The 20,030-nt window shown below is 41.3% G+C and overlaps 2 protein-coding genes across 6 annotated transcripts in view; one reads left to right on the top strand and one right to left on the bottom strand.

The window, feature by feature from the left end:
- Nucleotides 1–10,710, top strand: part of TSPAN12 (tetraspanin 12) — a 45,317-nt gene extending 34,607 nt beyond the window's left edge. For all 4 annotated transcript variants that reach the window (XM_055711154.1, XM_055711155.1, XM_055711156.1 and 1 more), the window contains 3 exons: nucleotides 136–243; nucleotides 3,040–3,183; nucleotides 9,133–10,710. In XM_055711154.1, the coding sequence (XP_055567129.1) occupies nucleotides 136–243; nucleotides 3,040–3,183; nucleotides 9,133–9,438 (558 nt within the window). In that variant the 3' untranslated portion in view covers nucleotides 9,439–10,710. The remainder of the gene's footprint in view (nucleotides 1–135; nucleotides 244–3,039; nucleotides 3,184–9,132) is intronic.
- A 4,602-nt stretch (nucleotides 10,711–15,312) lies between these two features.
- KCND2 (potassium voltage-gated channel subfamily D member 2) overlaps nucleotides 15,313–20,030 on the bottom strand; it is a 286,106-nt gene continuing 281,388 nt past the window's right edge. For both annotated transcript variants that reach the window (XM_005441771.4, XM_055712625.1), the window contains one exon: nucleotides 15,313–18,541. In XM_005441771.4, coding sequence (XP_005441828.2) covers nucleotides 18,364–18,541 — 178 coding nt within the window. In that variant the 3' untranslated portion in view covers nucleotides 15,313–18,363. The remainder of the gene's footprint in view (nucleotides 18,542–20,030) is intronic.

Here is a 20,030-nt window from a genome sequence, read left to right as displayed (position 1 = left end):
GTTTTCCTGTTTATTTACATACAAGGTTATTTTGGCCGTTGCACTGGAAAGATTTTGGAATAGATGGAAGTTCTGGGTTTGGATCTTCAAGCCAACTGATCTGTTGTGTGCATTGTTTTTCTTTCCTCGCTCCAGGTTCCAGTGCAGTGGTCCGATATGATCACGCTGAAAGCCAGGATGACCAATTATGGCCTACCTAGGTACCAGTGGCTGACACATGCTTGGAATTTTTTCCAGAGGGAGGTAAGACAACAGTTAATTCATGAGGTGAAGTAATACATGCTTGGCAAAAGTTACTTATCTGCTAAAGGAGAAAGTTTTGGTTTAAGTGAATAGGTAAATAAATGCAAGTTTGTTTCATGTGAAACCCTGTGTAGTGATGGTGTCTTTTAACATCACGTGATATCCAAGTCTTGAACTTTGTAGGCCCTAAATACACTAAACCACAAGCACACAAAGAAGTTGTTACTTTCAGTTAAATTGCTAACACTGTCATCTTTGCCAGTAAGGTTAGGACTTCAACGCCTTTTAGGATTATTATAACATTTAAGAATATGATGTGTATAAAATTAAAAATCTGCAGGTGAAGTAAAATGAACATTTCTATGTGCTGTTTTAATATTAATCTGTGTTTCCCTTCCTGTAGGCTCTGTTAAGTTTCCTTCCGTGGAGCTGTCATGGTTAAGATATGTGTTTAGGTAGAAATGAGTGGGAAAGGAAGTTTCCAAAAAGATGCCCACACTGTCTCTTGGGCTGTGGTTTGAGAAAGTGATCAGGGTTTTTATTTCCTTTGACTGGGAGGTGTGGGAAACAAATCAAAAAGCTTCCTTGTGTATTCACAGCTTTGCCCTCTAGCCTACTAAAATTCAGAACGAACTTCAGAAAGAATGAAGTATTATGTTGCAAAAACATGAAATTGCCCAAGGTAAAACCCATTAACTCCAAATATAACTCACGTGCAGGAAGAGAACTTTTTAAATGCCTGTCATTGTGCTGCCCTTGTTGAAATGTTTAAATCTATCATTGTTGCACAGATTTCCTGTTAGTTTAAGCGTTTCCTGGCAGCACTTGAGTAGTCTGTATTTATACTAAAACCTGAAATAGAGAGTGAGGACTAAAGGAGGTTAAACACCCCCCCACCCTCCCCATTCCCCTGCACTGGCTATGCAAGTGTCTGTGAAACAGTAATTCTCCATACACAAGTAGAGTGTTTGTGTCTGTTCTGTACCTGAGATAACATAATCAAATGGTCTCTATTTCCTTTAGTAGAGCCGATACTGTATTTTGATTTAAATATCTAAGTTGATTAAATTAAAAGCTGCCTCTTGTCCCCCTGGTTGTTGTAGTGTCATCACAATGACCATTTTTAATATGAATATTAGTAATGAAACTTCAGCTATGCCTTAAGTCTTCCAGGGGAGGAAAATGTTCCTTTTAGAAGTTAGGTTTCCTGTGTTCCGTCTCTGACCAGAGGAACGATTTGGGGAAGGTCTGATGTGAACTGACGTGGCTCTTTTGCAGCTCCTGCTTAATTGGTGGGCTCTCCTTTTAGTTCAGTCTACTCGTAAGTCAGCCGGTGGATGTCAGAGCCTGGTACGTGCTTTGTGTCTGAATGAGCACAATGCTTGGGGCCCTCCTTCAGTCAGAAGTACAGGTTTTTTCCTAAAGATAATATTTGTAGTTGCAACTTTGTTCCCAAAGATTCAGCCCTGATCAGGTTTGTGCTCCTGCTTCTGTATCTTTTAACATCTGAGAGAGATGGGAAATGTATTTTCTGCCTAACCCCTTGGCTAATCTAGTTATCAGAGTTGTGGCTGTGCTAAGGAAGGTGGGAAGGGTCAAATGAAGTAGGAAGGAAGACCTGGGCAGTGAGGAAAAAAAAGATTTGAGTAAGGAAAGGATATTTAATAAGGTGGTCTTTGCAGTTACGATCAGGAGCCAAAGCTTGAGCTTCCCTTAGAAAGTGCTATGCTGGGAGAATTTTGGCTAATGAACTGATAAAGAGAGACATGAAAGCTGTGGTGAAAAAGGAAGAAATGAGATTTGTAAGAGGACTGGTGAAGTCAAGGCACAGGGGCACAAATATTCTCAAGTTCATGGGTCGAAGGAACCAGGTGATGACTTACACTCAGGCTGGTACTGGAGAACATCCAGACAGAAGAAAGCAGCATCTTGTTCCTGCAGCAGTGCTGCTTTTCCCTCATACTGAGTCCTTATCCAGTGCTGAAGAAAATCTAATGTAGCTGCTTCAGCCCTTTTTTATGTAAAAGCAGCTTGGAATGTGGTAAGCTGGTCATTTGGCTCTAAATCTCTTATTGTGCTTTGCAGAGAAGACAGGTTGTTAGTCCTGGTGTTTTTTATAGCCAATTATGGCTCATCTGCTTTGCAGCCAGACTTCTTCATTTTATGGTTGATTCTGTTGCAGTGCTTTTAGTGTTACACCCCTTCTTTCCATTTTCCTTTTTCCTTTCAGCATTTGTGATTTTTATACCTTTTTGCTCACTTTTAAAATCTTTTTTTTCTTTTTTTTTTTTTCTGTATTCAGGTAAATCTATGTTTTTTCTCATCTGGTTTTCAACAGCTGTGACCACAGTTATAGCCTTGCAGGAACAGGCCTCACTAGTCAGACCTTAATCATCTTTTCTTCCTGCTTCCTTCAGCCAGAAGTATGCTTGTTCATTAGTTACCCTTTTGACATGAAATCATCACGTGGTAGTTCCTTGTAGTAAGGACAGCAGAATTGCAGGGTAGGACAATTTCTGTGAAGCATCCTTTGAGGGAGCAGTTGCAATTTAAAGGACAGAGCAGTATCGTGGGCAATTTCTGAGGGGTTCATAAGTCACTGCACTACATTTTTCACATTGCTTTTATGTCAAAGTACAGCAAAAGAAAATAGGTGGAAGCGCCAGCAGATGTTTTTAGTCCTATGTAAATATGTTTAAAGTTGTTAATAGGAATTTATTTAGGTTTTTTGATGACCTACTTTTTATGAAGAAGTAGCATCATTATTGCTGATCTTGGCTAATCCTTCCCTTGCAGTTTAAATGTTGTGGGGTGGTGTACTTCACAGACTGGCTGGAAATGACAGAGATGGACTGGCCGCCTGACTCCTGTTGTGTCAGAGAGTTCCCAGGATGCTCTAAGCAGGCACATCATGAGGATCTCAGTGACCTTTATCAGGAGGTAAGAAGAAAAATGTGGATGTTTTGGAAGGCTTTCTACATTTTTTCTGATCCAGTCATTTTCCAAACTCATTTGCAGCGCAGCAGAAAGGTTTGTAGAGTAATTGTGTTTATGGAAAGTGTTTATTTATGTTTATTACTAATGCTGAAGTGGGGGAGGGAGGGAGGGAGGAAGGAAGAACTTACCCACTCTCATCTGGAAGAGAGACAAGTTAGTAGCAATGCAGTTAACGTCTGAGGTGTGCTTAAACATTGAGGTTTTATTTTGTGTTGGTTAGGTTGGAGTTGAAATTTGCTCCTTTCAAAAAATAAAATACTAGTTTTGGTGTGATGTCCAGTCTCCAGCTTGCCAAACTATGAGAAATTCTACTGACGCTATGGTAATGAGGGCTCTAGTAGTATGTGCAGTGAAAGGATGCTTTTGAGAAGTCCTTTGGAAGGTGGGAGCTGTCCTGTTGACAGGCCTCATACAAGGAGGCAGGTAAATCAGTTGCTCCCCTGTGAGCTAGATAGAAACTTTGTGTAAAAATGGTCTTTATCTCTAACTCTACTACATTACAGTATGGTTATTATTTTTTTTTAAATTAAAAAAAACCCAAAACCTTAAAACCAGGAGAGGACCTATTTGAACTCCAAGTGGAAGAGGGAGGTGATCACAGTATCAAGTCATTTCGGTGACTTAGGGTTCTTAGGGTGAATATCATAAAAACAAGTAAATATGTTCTCTACCGAAACTTTTTTAACTGCTCTTACAAAAACGTTGTCTAAAGCCAGCTTTGTCTGGAGACTGCTTTGCTACCTATCATTTTTTTTAATGCTAACAGCCCTCTGAAGAACTTCAGTTGTCCATTCAGTAATAGCAGAATGACCAACAGTCCAGGTAGTCCAGCAGCAACAAAAATCGTGTTGTAGTCAAGTAGTTATGAGTAGTTATGAGAAGAGCTGCATTCTGTATTTGGTTGCTTTAAGAGTAATATAGGGGGCAAAGGAAGGAGGATGGGCCTGAGAAGTGTGCTGTCAGATGCTGCAGCATGAGGATTTCTCCAGCGGACACTGCAACTCTGTGTTATGGAAGAGCACCCAAAGAACCATTTTATCATGTCCCAGTCGTACAGCTGTCGAAGACTTGTTTCTAACAAGAATCTGTTATGTGGCTGTTGCTCAGGAGCTATAGAGATGGATCTCGGAAGCAGGGGAGATTGACTGTATAAACAAGCCAAGATGAATATTAGCTATTGCCAGAAAACAAGTTCTGGGGAAATTGCGTCACGTGGAGTGATTTGCTACATTTGTATGGCAATGAATCTCAGAAGAAAGTATATAGTTTATTCTGGACTTTCAGACATCCATCCTAGGCATCATATGCTTCCACTAGGAAGAGAGAAAGTAGAGCTGCCAAAAGGCAGGTGCCTCAGAAGGCACAGAAGGTCTGTGCTACCAACCTTAAAGACAGCGGCAGAGGCTATTTTCTCTCCACCAGCTACTTGTAGAGCCTCTCCTGCCTTAGGGCAAGGCTTGCAGGACAGGTAGCACTGGTTACACTTTAGAAGTGTCACTCTGAATGGGAAGGCCATTCAGGCTTCTTCTGGGGCCTGGCAACCTCTTACACGTTCTTGAAGAAGAAAGAACTGTGGCTCGCTGCCATAATGGTTGCTTTTTGTAATACTGTTGCCAGTACTGATACCGTATAGACAGACTCTGCCATAGAGAGCCTCAAGGAGTGTAAATACATGGAAGCTGCAGAACGCTCATTTGCCCTGAACATCCTTTCTGCTTATATGAAAAAGCAAGAGTATGTAAGCAGTGTGAGCTCAGGAAGCTCAAAAAAAATTGTGAGAAAGGTGTACTAGTCACTGGAGTGTCTTGTTGAAACTGCAGGGTTTTCTCATGTCATCTTTTCTGCTAACTTTTCATTCCCAAAACTGTATTCTACAGCAGTGGTTCTCTGTGCACTTCGTATGTTCAGGTTCTTTTGGTTCTACTTGGAGAACATTAATAGCCAAAGATGATGATGTAGCATATAAGGGCTGTGTTGAGACCCACTTGACAAAAAAGGAAGGCTCTCTGGCTTTTTTCCTAAAAGAAACCTGAAGGGTACATTTGTGGTTCTTCCCCTACCATACGCCAGAACGTGTGGATGGGTTCAGCTCTTAGCAAAAATTTATTTTTCGTTCTCTACTGCAGAATCCGTTCCAAAAAGGGACAGGCTATGTTCTGTTTTACCAGCCACAAAAATACTCGGTTGCTCTTTGAGATATGTACAGTATTTGGTTGGCAAAACATTTTTTTTTTTCCCATGGTGCTTGCCTGTGGTTTGTCTCACAGGCGCTTGTACAGTATACTTGCTAATATGTTTATCAGTATCATGCAAAACCAACTTACGCTTGCAAGGCTAATCTGTCTGACTTCTGGTTTGGAGAATTGAAAGAGAAAAGCTTTTTTTAGAAAGTGATTCAAAACAATCTTGCATAGTCTGGTGGTTTGAGAGGGAGTCTGATGAGATTAGCCTCGCTAGCCTAGAATTGGCTTATGTAAATGCTTTTGCAAGTCCAAAGTCCATTGTGGTACTTCAGTTTTCTGAAGTGCTACAAAGAATTTTTCTGAAGTTTGGTTTGGCTGGGTTTGATAGAATTTTGTTATAGCTGTGCTGTAATTTTCTGCTGGGATCTCCGAGCTTTCTGTAGTCTAAGCTGGCATCCTTCAAAATACAGTTCTTGTAAGCAAGCCACCTTTCTACAGTTCTGCTTGAGAGTATTTTTGGCAGGAATTGTGCTTCCCCTGCTGGAATTTGAATACTGTTTTTTAAATGTGTTAGTCATCTTGGATTGCTTTTGTTCTGACAAATTTCACCTTTGGTGCAGTTCACGGAACAGGCTAACCTTAGAAAGAGCATGGTTGTGAGAGAAGTGATGACAGTATGGCCTCAGAGGTTTGTTGTGGTCTGAGGACAAAGGGAGCTCTGCTCAGCTTGTGATCAGGAACTGTAGCCTGGATAAAATGATTGGTGCGAGTTGAGACCTTCAGAAAAATCAGAATTGCATATGTAATACTTTTTCTTTTGTTTTCTAGCGTAACTTTAAGTATACTCAAAACTTGGGTATACAACAGATCTGTTGAATATACTGATAGTTTATCCACTCTGGGAAGTGCCTTATTTAAGATTTGGTCCTTATTCTATGATGTTGCAGTAAATCAAAAATATATGCTTTGTTTCCATTTTGAGACTGAGAATATAAAACAGTCTTTGTAATAAATATGAGTCAAGCCTCTAATCCATAGCTCTGTAGGAGTTTGAAGTTCATTCTTCTGAATGATCACTGCAAAAGTTTTATATTATTTTTGAGTTGTCAGCAAGAGCTCCCTGTTTAGTGACAAACTTTTACTTTTGCCGAGGAAAGTGTATTTATGTACTCTTTAATTGCAGGCTGCCAACTATGAATGTGTCACATAAGCAGAAATAAAATGCATGAATGTGAGGATAACTGGGGTGGCTGGATATTTCTCAATTTTGAAACTGATATTGAACGTGTATTAGAGCAGAACTGTAAGAACATCATTAAATGGAGGGAGGCAGTCTATCTAGATGGGGCATAATTTGTCTCAGTTATGTGTCTGTACTGCAGAAGATGTAGGCATTACTGTTATTGCTCTCTGTTAATGGATGTTTCCTCTAGGCAACGAATGAACTGAATTTGAATACTGCTGTGGTTGAGCGTTTTTAAATTGTGACCAGTATTTACCTTCATTCCTTAAAGTTGTTAAAAGTATTAAAATGCAGCCGGTTTCTCTGTAATTAAAAACAAATTTGGAAAGTAGTATAATTACAACACTGTTTTCTAGTTGAAGAGAAGACACCAATGTGACAATTTTTGTTCCTCATCAAGTTCAATTACATTGCTTTCGCTACAGTGGATTTTTTTTTTTTTTTTTTTTTTTTCAAATTTCAAAGAATCCACATTTACTCCTTGTTCTGTGTCTGGACTATGTTAATGCTTAGAAATTACACAGTGAAATGATGAATGGAGCATTGAGATCTTTAACTTACTCTGGTACAATTATCATATAGTACATAAATTTTATTTAGATACTAAATGAAAATCTTTTTGACCGCAGTGTGAGTTTTGTGTGCGAGACAAGAATCGGGCCTTTCACCAAATACATGCAGGACTGTAGCATTTGATACTGTGGGCGTTGAGGAATTTCAGTGTAATTGAAAAGTGTTATTTATTGTGTCCTGTCTTCAGATTCTGTCACTTTGATCAATTGCTTGCTTTTCATAGAAAAACTGTAAGAAACATACAGTAAAAGGGTATAAATGCCAAAATGGCATTTTGAAGATTGTGCCCAGTTTGAGGCGGTCCTGATGTCTTCGTCTGGGACCAATGCCTGTTGATACTTGTGGTGTTACCCATCCAGTTACTCTGAATTTTCTCTTGGTGGCTGTGTTCCTTTGACTTTTGTGCTGTGAAGCTCTGCAAAGTTTAAAATAGAGAATAAGCATCGACCATAGTAGGTAAGGGCTCTCTCTTGAAGGTTTTATTCCTTTCTAAGACTGGGCATCATCTTTCCTGATCAACAAGCTTCATAGCTTGTGTTTGCACTGCTACCCAGCAGCTCCCAGAACTGGTGTCTCTTTGTGGATCCTGGCTGCATTACGAGGGCTTGGGAGCTTTCCTGAAGCCTTGAACAGTAATTAGGTGGCCTTGTACAGCAAACTGCGGAGCATGCACTGATGGTTTGGAAAGAGCTAAATTTCCGTTCCTGGGAAACACAACTTGTGATCTTTTAACGTAGTTTTCCTCAGACTTTTTCTATGTAAATAACTATTATTATTCTGTAAATAATTGCAGAGGTGGTGTATGTGACCATCTTCCTAATACGCCATGTGGATGGTCAGCTGTTTTGGGACAGGGTCTGGCTGCCTGCCTGGATTTGTGCAGAGCCTGATGCAGGGCAGATTGCTATGGCTCCTCTCACAGCAGTTCAGGACACAACTGTGCTCTAAGTAACAACAGCTCAGCACAAGATAGGAGGCAAAACTGGCTTTTGGTATAATATCATTACAGTAATTGTCAGGGAGGTTTCTACATTTAAGGCAGTTAATTTTAAAATACAGTCTGTGGGTAGGGGAGGTGGGCAGAACCTAACTAGTATAAGCAGACAGGCTTTTTTGCAATGAGGAGATGCTTCTAGTTCAAGAATAAAAAGGAGTAATGCCACATTCATGTCCTATTATTACCACTAAGTACTAAAGAAAGACTGTTTGTACCCACTGCATTCTGGAAATTTGTCAGAAGTCCTCCATTAAAGGTTATTCTGTTTGAGGCTCCTTACTCAGTGTGTGGAATGTAATGATTTTTCTACTCCCTAGGGACTTTCTGCAGAACTAATAAACTGGCATATAATGAGTCCAGATAAAACACTAAAAGAGAAAAGGTGGGAAGAAACACTGATGAGGTTTTGCAGGTCTGTAGGTCTTTCCTAGAATATTGTTTTGACTTCAGATTGTGGTATTATTTGTAGAAAAAGTCTATAAAGAGTTTAAAATAGTGGACAACCTTGAAAAATTGTAATTTTAAGGAGAGAAACAAGATGAGTAAGAGGATTTCATGGCTTTTAGACATTGGCAAAACCAGTTGAGTTTCTTTAAAAAATCAGTGATAGTTGATAGGAACTCAGATCAACTTTGATTTCTGAATCAAAGATAGCACAGGTCTCTTGGAGCTTGTTACAAGCAGTAAACTCTCAAGCAGTATGAGAAAACGTAAAGATGGCATTATGGAAGTGATTAAAAAGTAGACAAAATAATTTCCAAAGTATTGGTTGAAGGAGGAGAGAGAGAGATTTTGGGGAGCCAGCAAAGCCAGTGCTAGGTAGGATGAGCTAAACCTTGGGAACTGCAAGCCAAATAATACTGACTGATTTTTTTAAATCTGTTTTTGTTTTGTAGGGATGCGGTAAAAAAATGTACACTTTTTTGAGGGGAACGAAGCAATTACAAGTGCTGAGATTTCTAGGAATCTCTATTGGAGTAACGCAGATCCTGGCTATGATCCTCACTATTACATTACTGTGGGCTCTGTACTACGGCAGAAGGGATCCCGGGGCAGATCAGATCATGGCCCTGAAGAGTGATACCTCACAGCAGCTGTCATGCCACTCTGTGGAGCTACTGAAACCAAGCCTGACGAGGATCTTTGAACACACGTCCATGGCAAACAGCTTTAATACACACTTTGAAATGGAAGAGCTATAGGTGATGCAATCAATCTGAGAAGTCACAAAGGGGTTTAATTGGTTTTTGTTGTTTTTATTCTGTTCCATCAAGTATGCCAAATACAGCAGTCTTTGTACGCCTCGGAAGACAGCTAATGAAGTGAAGGAGGCCAGCACAGAAAGAAGGATAATCCTGACAGCCTCTTAGCCGTGGCCTCAGCCATGAAACAGAGTTGGTATTTGTTTGTTTGTTTGTTTCTTAAAAGGCACTCGTTCACTGGGCACAGTAATATTTAAATTATTGTCACAAGCTGTGTGATGTGTAAAATACTGATTCATTCACAGGTAGACAGAACCTCAAAGGAAGCTTCACAGGAAAGGAAGATAAATACTCGGTTTTTTGAAGAAATGACAGTGCTTTGGACAAACAAAACGTGACTTCAGTTGAAATTGACTTCTACATTTTTAATAAGCCATTTGGAAAATGTCTTAATCAGGGATCTGTGTATATATAGTAGTGTGTTTTTATGCGTGCATGGAAAGCAGAGCTACAATTCAAGTCAATACTTGGATTTTAAAATTTGCAAGATCTGTAAAAAGAGCAAGTTTTTCTTTTTTCTAACAAAACCTTTATCTTAGCTGTTGGTAAAGATGTTCCAAAACTTCTATTTTTATCTAACATAACTGTTTACTTTTTAACTTTAAATATATTAAACAGGGATTGAAAACAAAACTATGACTCTGGACAATAGACGTTAATTTTCTGAGTAATTCTGGAGAATTCTTCTTTGAAATAGTTTGTTCTATGGACTGCTTCACAGTGAAAAGAAAGGAAACCTTAAACATTCTTTCCGAAATGGGAATCAATATGGGAGCAGCACATTTTTCTAGATAAATCTTTTCTCCTGCCTGTGATTCCCCTGAAGGTAGAAACAAAAGACAAGGAAAATGCTTATCATTCTGGATGCTATTGCAATAATTGTAAAGTACATAAGGAGAAATTATACTTTGGTGGCATCTTCATTAAGAGCTTTCTAGTGGCTTAAAATGCCAACTGGAAACAGCGTTAAAATGTATTTATTGATGTGGGGAAAGTGCATTTTACTGTATTTTTATGAACAATGTTTATTTCATAGGATTATTTTTACAATTGGTCACGCTCTTGAAATACATATTTGTAGTTTGTGGCAAATGGATTTTTACATAATACTACATTTTAGGAGTTCTTTCATTTGTTTTGGAATTTGTAAAAGAAAAAATAAATCAAGGTGTGATTTGGTAGACAATAAAATTACTTTTGTCTTAAATTCCATGACTTTTTCATTTTGAAGTCCTAGGGTGTGAATGATTTGGGTGTATCTTGGGAGGGTCCTCCTGCTAAGTGTGAGTTAATTTGACCTGTCTTTATCCATTCCGCTTACTCTGTTGTGGAGAAACTGCATTGTAAATGTAATTTCCTATTTTTATGTCTTTTCAGAGAGCTTCTTAAGGGTTCATGAAACAAAGCTCTTCAGTTGTGTGGGCTGTTTTGGTTTTAGCAGTTTATATGTGAGTGTACTTATTTCACAGGTAGTACTGCAAGCAAGATAACCTTTTTGCTTTTGTACCTCTCCTACAGATGCTAATACTTATTTTGGGAGGTAAGAAAAAAGGCTGAAGGATAGAGCTTCCCAAGATTCTGCCTGGAGTATCTTTGTCAGAAATACTTTTTGATGCACCGTTTGGGAAGCCTTGTTCCTGGTGTTACCGCACATGTACAGCAGACTTGCATCCTTCCCACTGGTCAGCCTGGGCCGTGTTGCTGTAGCTAAGGGTGAGGTTCCTATGTAGGAAAAGAGCAGGTGTCTGAGCAAACCTGGATGTAGACCAGCTCTAGACTTGAGTGCTACAGAGACCTGTGATGCTACACAGTGGATTGAGCCATTGTTGCATTTTTTTCCATGTTTAAAAATAAATGGGGGGGGGGGGGGGGGGGGGAAGCCAAACAAACTACAAATGGCAGATGTGGACTCTATGGATTACATCTACAGAGCTATGTTCAGCTGTGGATTTTGGCTGAACGTAGAGGATTTCACCATAAGGAATGTAAAAAAAGGCAGGAAGAAGTCCTGCCCTTTGTCCAGGAAATCCTGATGCTTAAAGTTTTACTCAGGGAGTGTCTGTGGAAGCTCCTATAGCCATGCTTCGTTCGGCTGTCCTGAAGGCCTCTCGTGAGAGGCAGCCCAGGCTGCCGGTGAGGGTTGCCTCTTTATCTCCTTGTGTCTGGGTTAGAGCTCATGAAGAAATAAAATGGCAAATTGGGCTAGGGAGATCCATTGGAGAAGTCCACAGCTAGAATCTGGGGTACTGACAGCCCAGATGATTTGGTTTTAGGTTTCCCAGGGGGTAAGGAAGCATTGCCATTTGGTGTAGTCGGGTTATTTTAAGAGCAGGAGGGTTGGTTTGGGGTCGGGCTCCTTTGATACAGGACCAATCGCCCAGACCAGTGTTTGTGGACTCTGACAACACTGAGCATCCATGGTCAGGGTAACCTCACCTGGGCTAGGCTACCCAAATCCTCAGCCTGTCTGTGTTCAGGATGGGGTAGTGTCATTTGAGGGAAAGACCCACGTGTCGATAATGATAAAAGTATTCTCTTCCCTAGTAAGGACTACGGATAAGTATTTCGGGAAAGAATCCTATTTTGGGTAGCAAACCACATTTGTCAAAAAGGGTCTTAGCTGTAAATTGGAACATTTTCAGACCTTTTTCTTTGACTGTGCTCAGGCTATGAGGTGTCTCTTTTTCTAGGACTTGTTCAAAGAGCCTTAAAATTGATTGACTAGGCTGCTGTGAGCCTGTTCTTTTTCTGTAGAGCTTTAAGATATATGTAGGAGAGAGGCTGCTTGACAAGAGGGGAAAATTTAGAGATACTTGCAGCAGTGAAAACTACTTCATCCTTTTATTTCCTTTCCCCCCTCAGTTTTGCAGGAGTACCTGGAGGAGAAGGGTGGTGTGTTCTTTCATCTCTGCAGCATAAACTGTTATGAACCAAATCTTTCTTGTTGCAACAAACAACTACGGAGCTGCTCCTTCATGTTTTTCAGAAATTGCTTAATGTCAAGGGGAGTGACTGTGTTAGAAAGGGGGTCACCCCCTGCCCACATCAGGTGTTTCTGTTCAGCCCAGTGAATCATTACAGAGCCCGTGGGACTGTGCCTGTAGCCGTGGGGCTGACTACGGTTTGCAGCACACAGTCATGACTCAGGAGTGTGGGGATGCTTTTAGGAGCCAAAATTCAGTATTCCTGGTCTTTGGATGAGTTATTGATTCTTCTGCCAGCAGGTTGTATGACAAGGCTTTCTGAAGGATAGGTAACTATGTTTTCTGTTCTTTATAACAGTTCATTTTGTCAAAGCAACCCGTAAATAAAAGGAAATGCATTAAGAATAAATAGTAGAAAGAGAGGCTCTTGGTCACAGCAACTCTACGGTTAAACATGAAGGAGGAAGGGGTTTTCAAGTAGTTTTTGAAGTTTTTGCCATAAAAGCATTGTGTTGGGTTTACGTGGCAAGGTTTTGATAGTAGGGGGCTGGGGGGCAGGGGTGGCTTCTGCGAGAAGCTGCTAGAAACTTCCTTTGTGTTCCGTGGAGCCCATGCCAGCTGGTTCCAAGATGGACCTGCTGCTGGCCAAGGCTGAGCCCATCAGTGATGGTAGCACTACCTCTGGGATAACGTGTTGAAGAAGGGGAAAAAAAGGACCCTCCACAATGGCGGTTGTGGCTGGAGAGAGGAGTGAGGCTGTGTGAGCGGAGCGTCCCTGCAGCCCCCTGGGCCAGTGCAGACGGAGGGGCAGGGGGGCTCCAGGCCCGGAGCAGAGGTTCCCCGGCAGCCCCTGGGGAAGCCCCTGGTGAGGCCGGCTGTGCCCCTCGGCCCGTGGAGGGTAACGGTGGGGCAGATCCCCACCTGCAGCCCGTGGGACCCCACGCCGGAGCAGGGGGTGCCCGAAGGGGGCTGTGACCCCGTGGGCAGCCCGTGCTGGGGCAGGGTCCTGGCAGGGCCTGTGGCCCCGCGGGGAGAGGAGCCCGGGCTGGGGCAGGTTTGCTGGCCGGGCTGGTGGCCCCGCGGGGGACCCCGGCTGGAGCCGGCTGTGCCTGAGGGGCTGGACTCCATGGAACGGATGAACTGCAGCCCATGGGAAGGAGTCATGTTGAAGAGGTTTGTGGAGGACTGTCTCCCATGGGGGGGACCCCGGCTGGAGCCAGGCGGGGTGTGAGGAGCCCCCCTGAGGGGGAAGGGGCAGCAGGGGCAGCGTGTGAGGGACTGACCCCAGCCCCGGCCCCTGCATCGCTCGGGCGAGCCCGGGAAGATTTGGGTTTATCTCTTATTATCCTACCCTGACTTGATTGCTAAAAAATTAAACTAATTTCCCCCAGTCGAGTCTGTTTTGCCCATGAACAGTAACTGGTGAGTGATCTCTCCCTGCCCTTATCTGAGCCCAGGAGCCTTGCCCAGTATCTTCTGTCCCCTGCGCAGCTGCGGAGGGAGTGACAGAGCAGCTTTGGTGGGCACCTGCCATCCAGCCACGGTCAACCCACCACAAGCATTATGTTTAATTCATGTAATTACTATTACTGACTTAAGATTGTATCTAAAACTTTAGAACTTGTGTATGATTGACTACATTTCTTTTGAAAGAATTCCGATGTCCTAAATACTTCAGAGTTTTTATGCATTTGCTTGCTTTTTGTTCAGCACTCCCCCACTTTCAGTTGTTTCTTGTTCATAGATACTGTGAAAGTTGGTACCTTAAAGGTAGATAAATAGATAATGTAGTCAGGTAGGAAATGAATCTGCCCAGGTATTTACATATATCTCACAGACTTTGTCAATCTGAATGTGTTCACTCCCAGCTGTTCTTTTAGCCACATGTTCACACATCACATCATCTGCGTGCTCTTTCAGAACACCTGGTAATCTCCAGATGTTTCCATGGTCAATGGGAAAATAAAGTCCTGGTGGGCCCCACATGCAGGAAAGAGAGTATATGACCTCCTATGCACTGTCACTGCCCCAAACTTACTGATCCTATGGTTTCACTGATTTATCCTCCTCCAGAGCAGTCTCCTCTCTGAAAGCCACTCTTGTCCCTGGAGCAACTGAGGTTGCATCGTGCTCTCCACTGTAAAAGCCTTCTGACAGCAGTCAATATGTTTCCACAGCGAGTATATCCAAAACCTCAAAATCTTAAATTTACATTTTTGGTGTGTCTCCTGTAGCTGTTCCGTGGGAGGACAGTCATTCTCCTTTAAAAATGCTCTGGGACGATTCACAGACAGGTATTACTTTTACCTTTTGCTTCCTCCCCAGAGCGTGAAGCTCCTGGCAGAGGCGGCTGTCATGCGTGCTGGTGCTACACTATACACAGCTGATAGATCAGCATCATCTGCACTGTCAGTCGCGCTGTTTAAGTGATCCATGGTGTGTTGTTACCCACTGTTGTGTTACAGAAGCGGTTCAGTCTCATCTGTGCACTAATATTTTATCAAGGGAATTTGATACCAGGTTTGAGGAGGCTCTGTAGCCTGGGAGGTTCAGCAGAGCGGTTGGTGTCTGGGCGTATTGAAAACATAGCGGATATTTTTAAAAGTACAGCTAGAGAGGTGGAGTTCATATTGCTGGAAATAATTTGGTCCCCCAGTTTTCTCTGCTGCTGCAGGCTGGGAAGGGGAAGGTGATGCCCACTCACACGGAAGGGCAGTTCTGCATTATGGAGCTGTGGCATCCTGGTCCCAGTGCCTCTAGTATGGTTCAGATTCACTCATGGCTCGCCTGGAATTTGTGTCAGGGACATTTGTTGCCCTCAGCTTTAGTGTTCCTTCAAACTTACCAGAGGAAAAAAAAAGTTACATGAATAAGTTATTGCAAAACCAAGTTGACCCATTCAAGCATGCAGATGTTTTATTTAAATACTCCTCAAATGTCTATTTATTCAGCATAACGTGTATTATGCTGCCTTCTGAAATACGATATATGACTGTCAAACAAAATCGTCAAAACAACAACCTCGGTTTCTTTGTATGATACACAGAAATAATTACATTTCATGTACAGTACAGATGCATTTTACACAGTCATCAACAGTCATTCACTACCAAAACAGCATTTAAATCACCTAAAACACCAAAAGAATGTGTATTTCCCAAGTCCAGAATAAATTAATGACTTTGCATGGGACACATGGAAATAGGAGACAGGACTGGAATTCTGCAAAATCATACTAAATTATTCCTTAAGCTGCATTTTAAAAATGAAAGTACATGTTGCTTCAGGGGTCTAACTGTTATGCGAGTGTATTGCTGTAGTGCGTTCTTTTTAGTCCATACAAAAAGGAAAACAGAGATTAAAAGACACATGACCTGATGGAGTCAGTAGGTTTCCTGGGTTCTGTGTAGTCTGTCCCAAAGAGGGTTTAATAACTGCCTTTTTGCATTATTTACCTGATCTAAGTAGTCAAGAAGTACCATGTGGCATGAAGAAGTTGTTGCAGATTGCTAATATCAAGGCAGCTCTTATGTCAACAGCTGTTTGGCAAAAGATAAGGACCAAGCCATTTTTTGTATGAGTAACCATGGGTAGACGTAGGATGCAAGTAAAAACTCTGGGTCCATTCTGCCGCTCCTTTAAACCCCGTTAAAACTTACGTGACCCACCAGCTTCAGCAGATCTACTGCAATTTTCCAACAGGGTGAAAGAGGAGAGCAACGTCAGGTGATCGACTGTGGCAGAGCTCCTGAGAAGGAGCACTCCCCTGGGCTTCTGCGCTCCGTTAAGGTTTGAAAGAAACATAGCAGCTCAGTTTACAATGAGTAAGTTGTTCTGTTTTGCAGAAAAAGTGGGAACTTAACTGCAAATTAGCCAAGCTTCCAAATAAGTAAATGATAAGAGACTAATGCATGACGTATACCCTTTATCACTGCAGTTGCATTTTAATATATTACATTGTTGGATTTTGATGTGTATACTGTAGCATGATAGTCCCTCATCTACTCTTCAATCTCTGTTGACAGGTGGAGAGAAAGACCAGTATTTGTGTGCAGTAAAAGGTGTTTTATCAGCAAGTTTTGTTTTTTAGTGGGTATTTTCTCTTAATGTAAATTTTCAGGTCATAGAATGCTAGCAAATACTATACTGAAACATACACTACTCAAACTATTAAATAACTGTGTTAATCATTTATTGTAATGGCATCTAATGCACTGAGCTTTTTGATTTATATGCATATTTTATTTTGCAGACATGCAATTATTTCTGATCCAGTGTTTTTGATGTATATATGTATGTATTGATATGCACGTATTCCATGTATATTTGATGTATATGATGTATGGTATGTCATGTATATAGGAAGCATTATGATACATCTGATGCACTCACGTGAAGAACAATGACACTTTTTTATCAGGAAGGTTTCTGGTAACATCAATGTCTTTTAAAAACGAAGCCAAAAAGCCTTAGCTAATCTCAGCTTTTAGGCCTGCCCATGTAGGCAAATTTCAATTGAAATCAATTATATTTTTATAGCTTTGGGACCCAATCCATTATTCTATCAGTGTTCTTAGGTAATTAAATATCTTCACACACTATAAATCCTCAAACAAGTTTTAGGATGCAAGTTTGCAGGTAATTACAAAAAGAATTTAGCCATAGTTTTTACTGAATGTCTGTCTCTGTCTTCCAGTGTAGCCAACACACTGGATGCTGCAGAATGTCAACAAGGGAGGTTTGGAGATAAGTGTAAGCTGATCCCCAAAACACCTTTATAGTAATTTTAATTCAGATAGGATTGATCCTGTGACAGTACACTGGGGTGAGAGATTTGTTCTGAAAATACAGAAGTAGACCAGATGGGTACAGCAGAAAGGACTGTGTTGATTCGTCAGTAGCCTTGAAATCCCAAATGCTACAGTGATGTCGGGGTGGGCAACAAACTGTCAGTAAAAGAGGACAGTGGACAAAAAGATCAATGACTGAATAGCACATTTGTGGTGCACAGTTTGGCTGTAGGATTATTTAAATATTTTCCATTAGAAATTTATAGAGTAGATGAACTTGTGTAAAATACCTTAAAAAAAAGAAATCCTGATTCCTGATACAACAGGTGTACAATGACTTATTGCAGTTGTAACAGTACCTAGGAAGCAAGGTAAAACAATAGTAAATATTGAACTAACTGAACACCTTTAGTTCACTAATGAGTGTTTGAGTAAGAAATACTGCAATTTTCAAAGGGAAGTTATTTGTACAACTACCATGGAACATTAACAATCAGCTTGTAAGTGCACGGAAATGCCCCTTTCTACAGTAATATTTTATCATGCCTAATCTGAAAAACAACAAAAGTAAACTGAGATCACAGCTCCAAATAATTTTAGCATGCATTATGGTTGTAGTTCTTTCAGTCAGTACAAACATATTTCATATGAGCATTTTTTCTTCCATTTTTTGATAGTTCCTCAACAAGTGTGTGGTTTATTAACAGAAAAAAAGAAAAAAAGACATGTTATCAAAGTGTTTCTTGTTGTTTTGCATTCAGCAGGAACACAGGTTTGTTTCTATTTTTTGTTTTGTGGTTGGGTTGTTTTTTTTTTTTGTTTTTGTTTTTCTAAAAAGAGCTCTCATGATAAGAAGAAGCATCAATGGGGATATTTCATTGTGCTCATATAGTAAGTCAGGATGGTCACAGAAGATTCCACCACGCATCAGTTCGGACAAGGGGTAAGAAACTCCTTTTGGTTCACACGCTATGACACTGAAACCCACAAAGTGTTTTGTTTCTCCTGAACCTGTCGCTCTGTGGCCACTGGCGCACACGTCAAGGGGCGTTGTCTTTTGTCAGCTCTCTCATTCCTCGCGACTTGTTTCTCACTGCCTCGAGCTCAGCTTGCAAGTGGTCTTTATGCTAATTTATAAATAATTCTATATTTTATAAAGCAGATACTCTGACAATGTTTCCTCCCGAATACTCGGGAGACTCTGGCCTATCATCTCCTTCGGGTGTGGTGACTGGAGGTGTCGGGATGCTAATTATTGCTGTAGTGACGTAAGGCTGCTCACAGTTTAGTTTAACGCACTCTTCCACTTTGGCATTTAAACTGGAACGGCTGGAGGAAGAAACAAAAATCCATGCAGAAAGAAAGTCCATGTTACTGCAAACCTCTCTTGTGCCTGATTCTGCTCCCTCAGCTGGCCATCTCCATCCTGCCCCATTAGAGCTGAGAGGTGCAACACAGCACACACCCCCAACCCTGCGCCCCAGCAGCAGGTGGTCCATGTCCATGGACAGGCCCCCTTTTTCCCTTCCTTCCCATTGTTTCAGCATGCCTAGAATTTTCTCAGCCCACCACCTAAGTGTTTCTGAACAGGGAAAGCATTTGAGCAAACCTGACACAGCCAAGTGACTTGCTGTGGAGGAAAGTGGGAACTAAGGACCAGTCCCAGTCTCCTACTGGTTCCTCCACGCCGTGCTTATTTAAGAAGCTTTTGTATATTCTGCATCCTCAATAGTAAGGCACAGCGATATATGCACTAGTTGAGGTTGAGTTAACGTGTTTGTGGAGTTGCTGCAGTACCTCAGCATCATACGAAACTTGTAAAACTCAGACTGGCATTTTGTGTTTGGGTTTTTAGCTCATTTTCTAGCACAAGGCTGGTGCTTTGTGTTTTTACGTCCTCTGTGACTGGAAGTGTGGTGCAGGCAAGCCCTCTAGCAGAGAAAGGAAGGATGGATCCAGGCAGAGTACTTCCTGAAAAGCTAAGACAGATCGGAGCTTTGTGCTGGCCCGGATGTCTCGTTGCACAGCAATTGAAAAATTTCAGTAGCTACAAGCTGCTGGATTGTTCATGGAAATGAAATCCAAACCTAGTTAACTATACAAAGCAACTTACTCCAAACGTAACTTAACGAGCCAATCTCTATAGCAACTAGTGCTGCAAATAGTTCTTTTTTAAATGGTGGCACCTTTGAGTTCAATAGAAAACACTTCTGTGCCTCCTGAGACTTTGCTCTGTTTTCAGAGGGGGTGTTCAGATATACCTGAAAGCCAAATGGTTTACTTGTGAGATTACTGAGACATTAGGTAAATTACAGACTCCTAAATTGCACTTTCCTCATTTTTGTAATAACCCCTCAAACTAGGCAATATATTTTTTCTTATCCATTTCATATTTTTTATTTATAAGAGTCTTTCTTATGGCTATTACACTGAGGACTCTGGGAATCAGTTCTATTTTTCTGCTCTGTGGAAATGCAAGGAAGTCTCATTTGTGCTGTGCTTCTGAACCAAACTAGTAGGAACAGCAGTGACCAACCTTCCTTTCTCTTCCCACTTGCTCATCTCGTATATCTGAATTGCACATTTTTCTATGCTAAATTTTTCTTCTGATGCGTTTGTCCATGGCATATAATATTCGGTGCTCTATTTCATTTGGGGTCCCTGGTTGCTATTTGCTGCAAATAGTACGTAGTAGTTTGTGGGGAGGGGATGAGAGGGCAGAAGTGGATACAGAGAGACTATTCTGTCATCTTGGATTAAGCTTGGAGCAAACTAAGTGCAGGATGTTTCAGTACTAGTATCCATTTTTGGGTGACTG

Source organism: Falco cherrug, chromosome 5 (genome assembly GCF_023634085.1).
Source record: "Falco cherrug isolate bFalChe1 chromosome 5, bFalChe1.pri, whole genome shotgun sequence".
NCBI classification, from domain to species: Eukaryota; Metazoa; Chordata; class Aves; order Falconiformes; family Falconidae; genus Falco; species Falco cherrug.
This window is presented reverse-complemented; position numbering and strand designations above follow the sequence as displayed.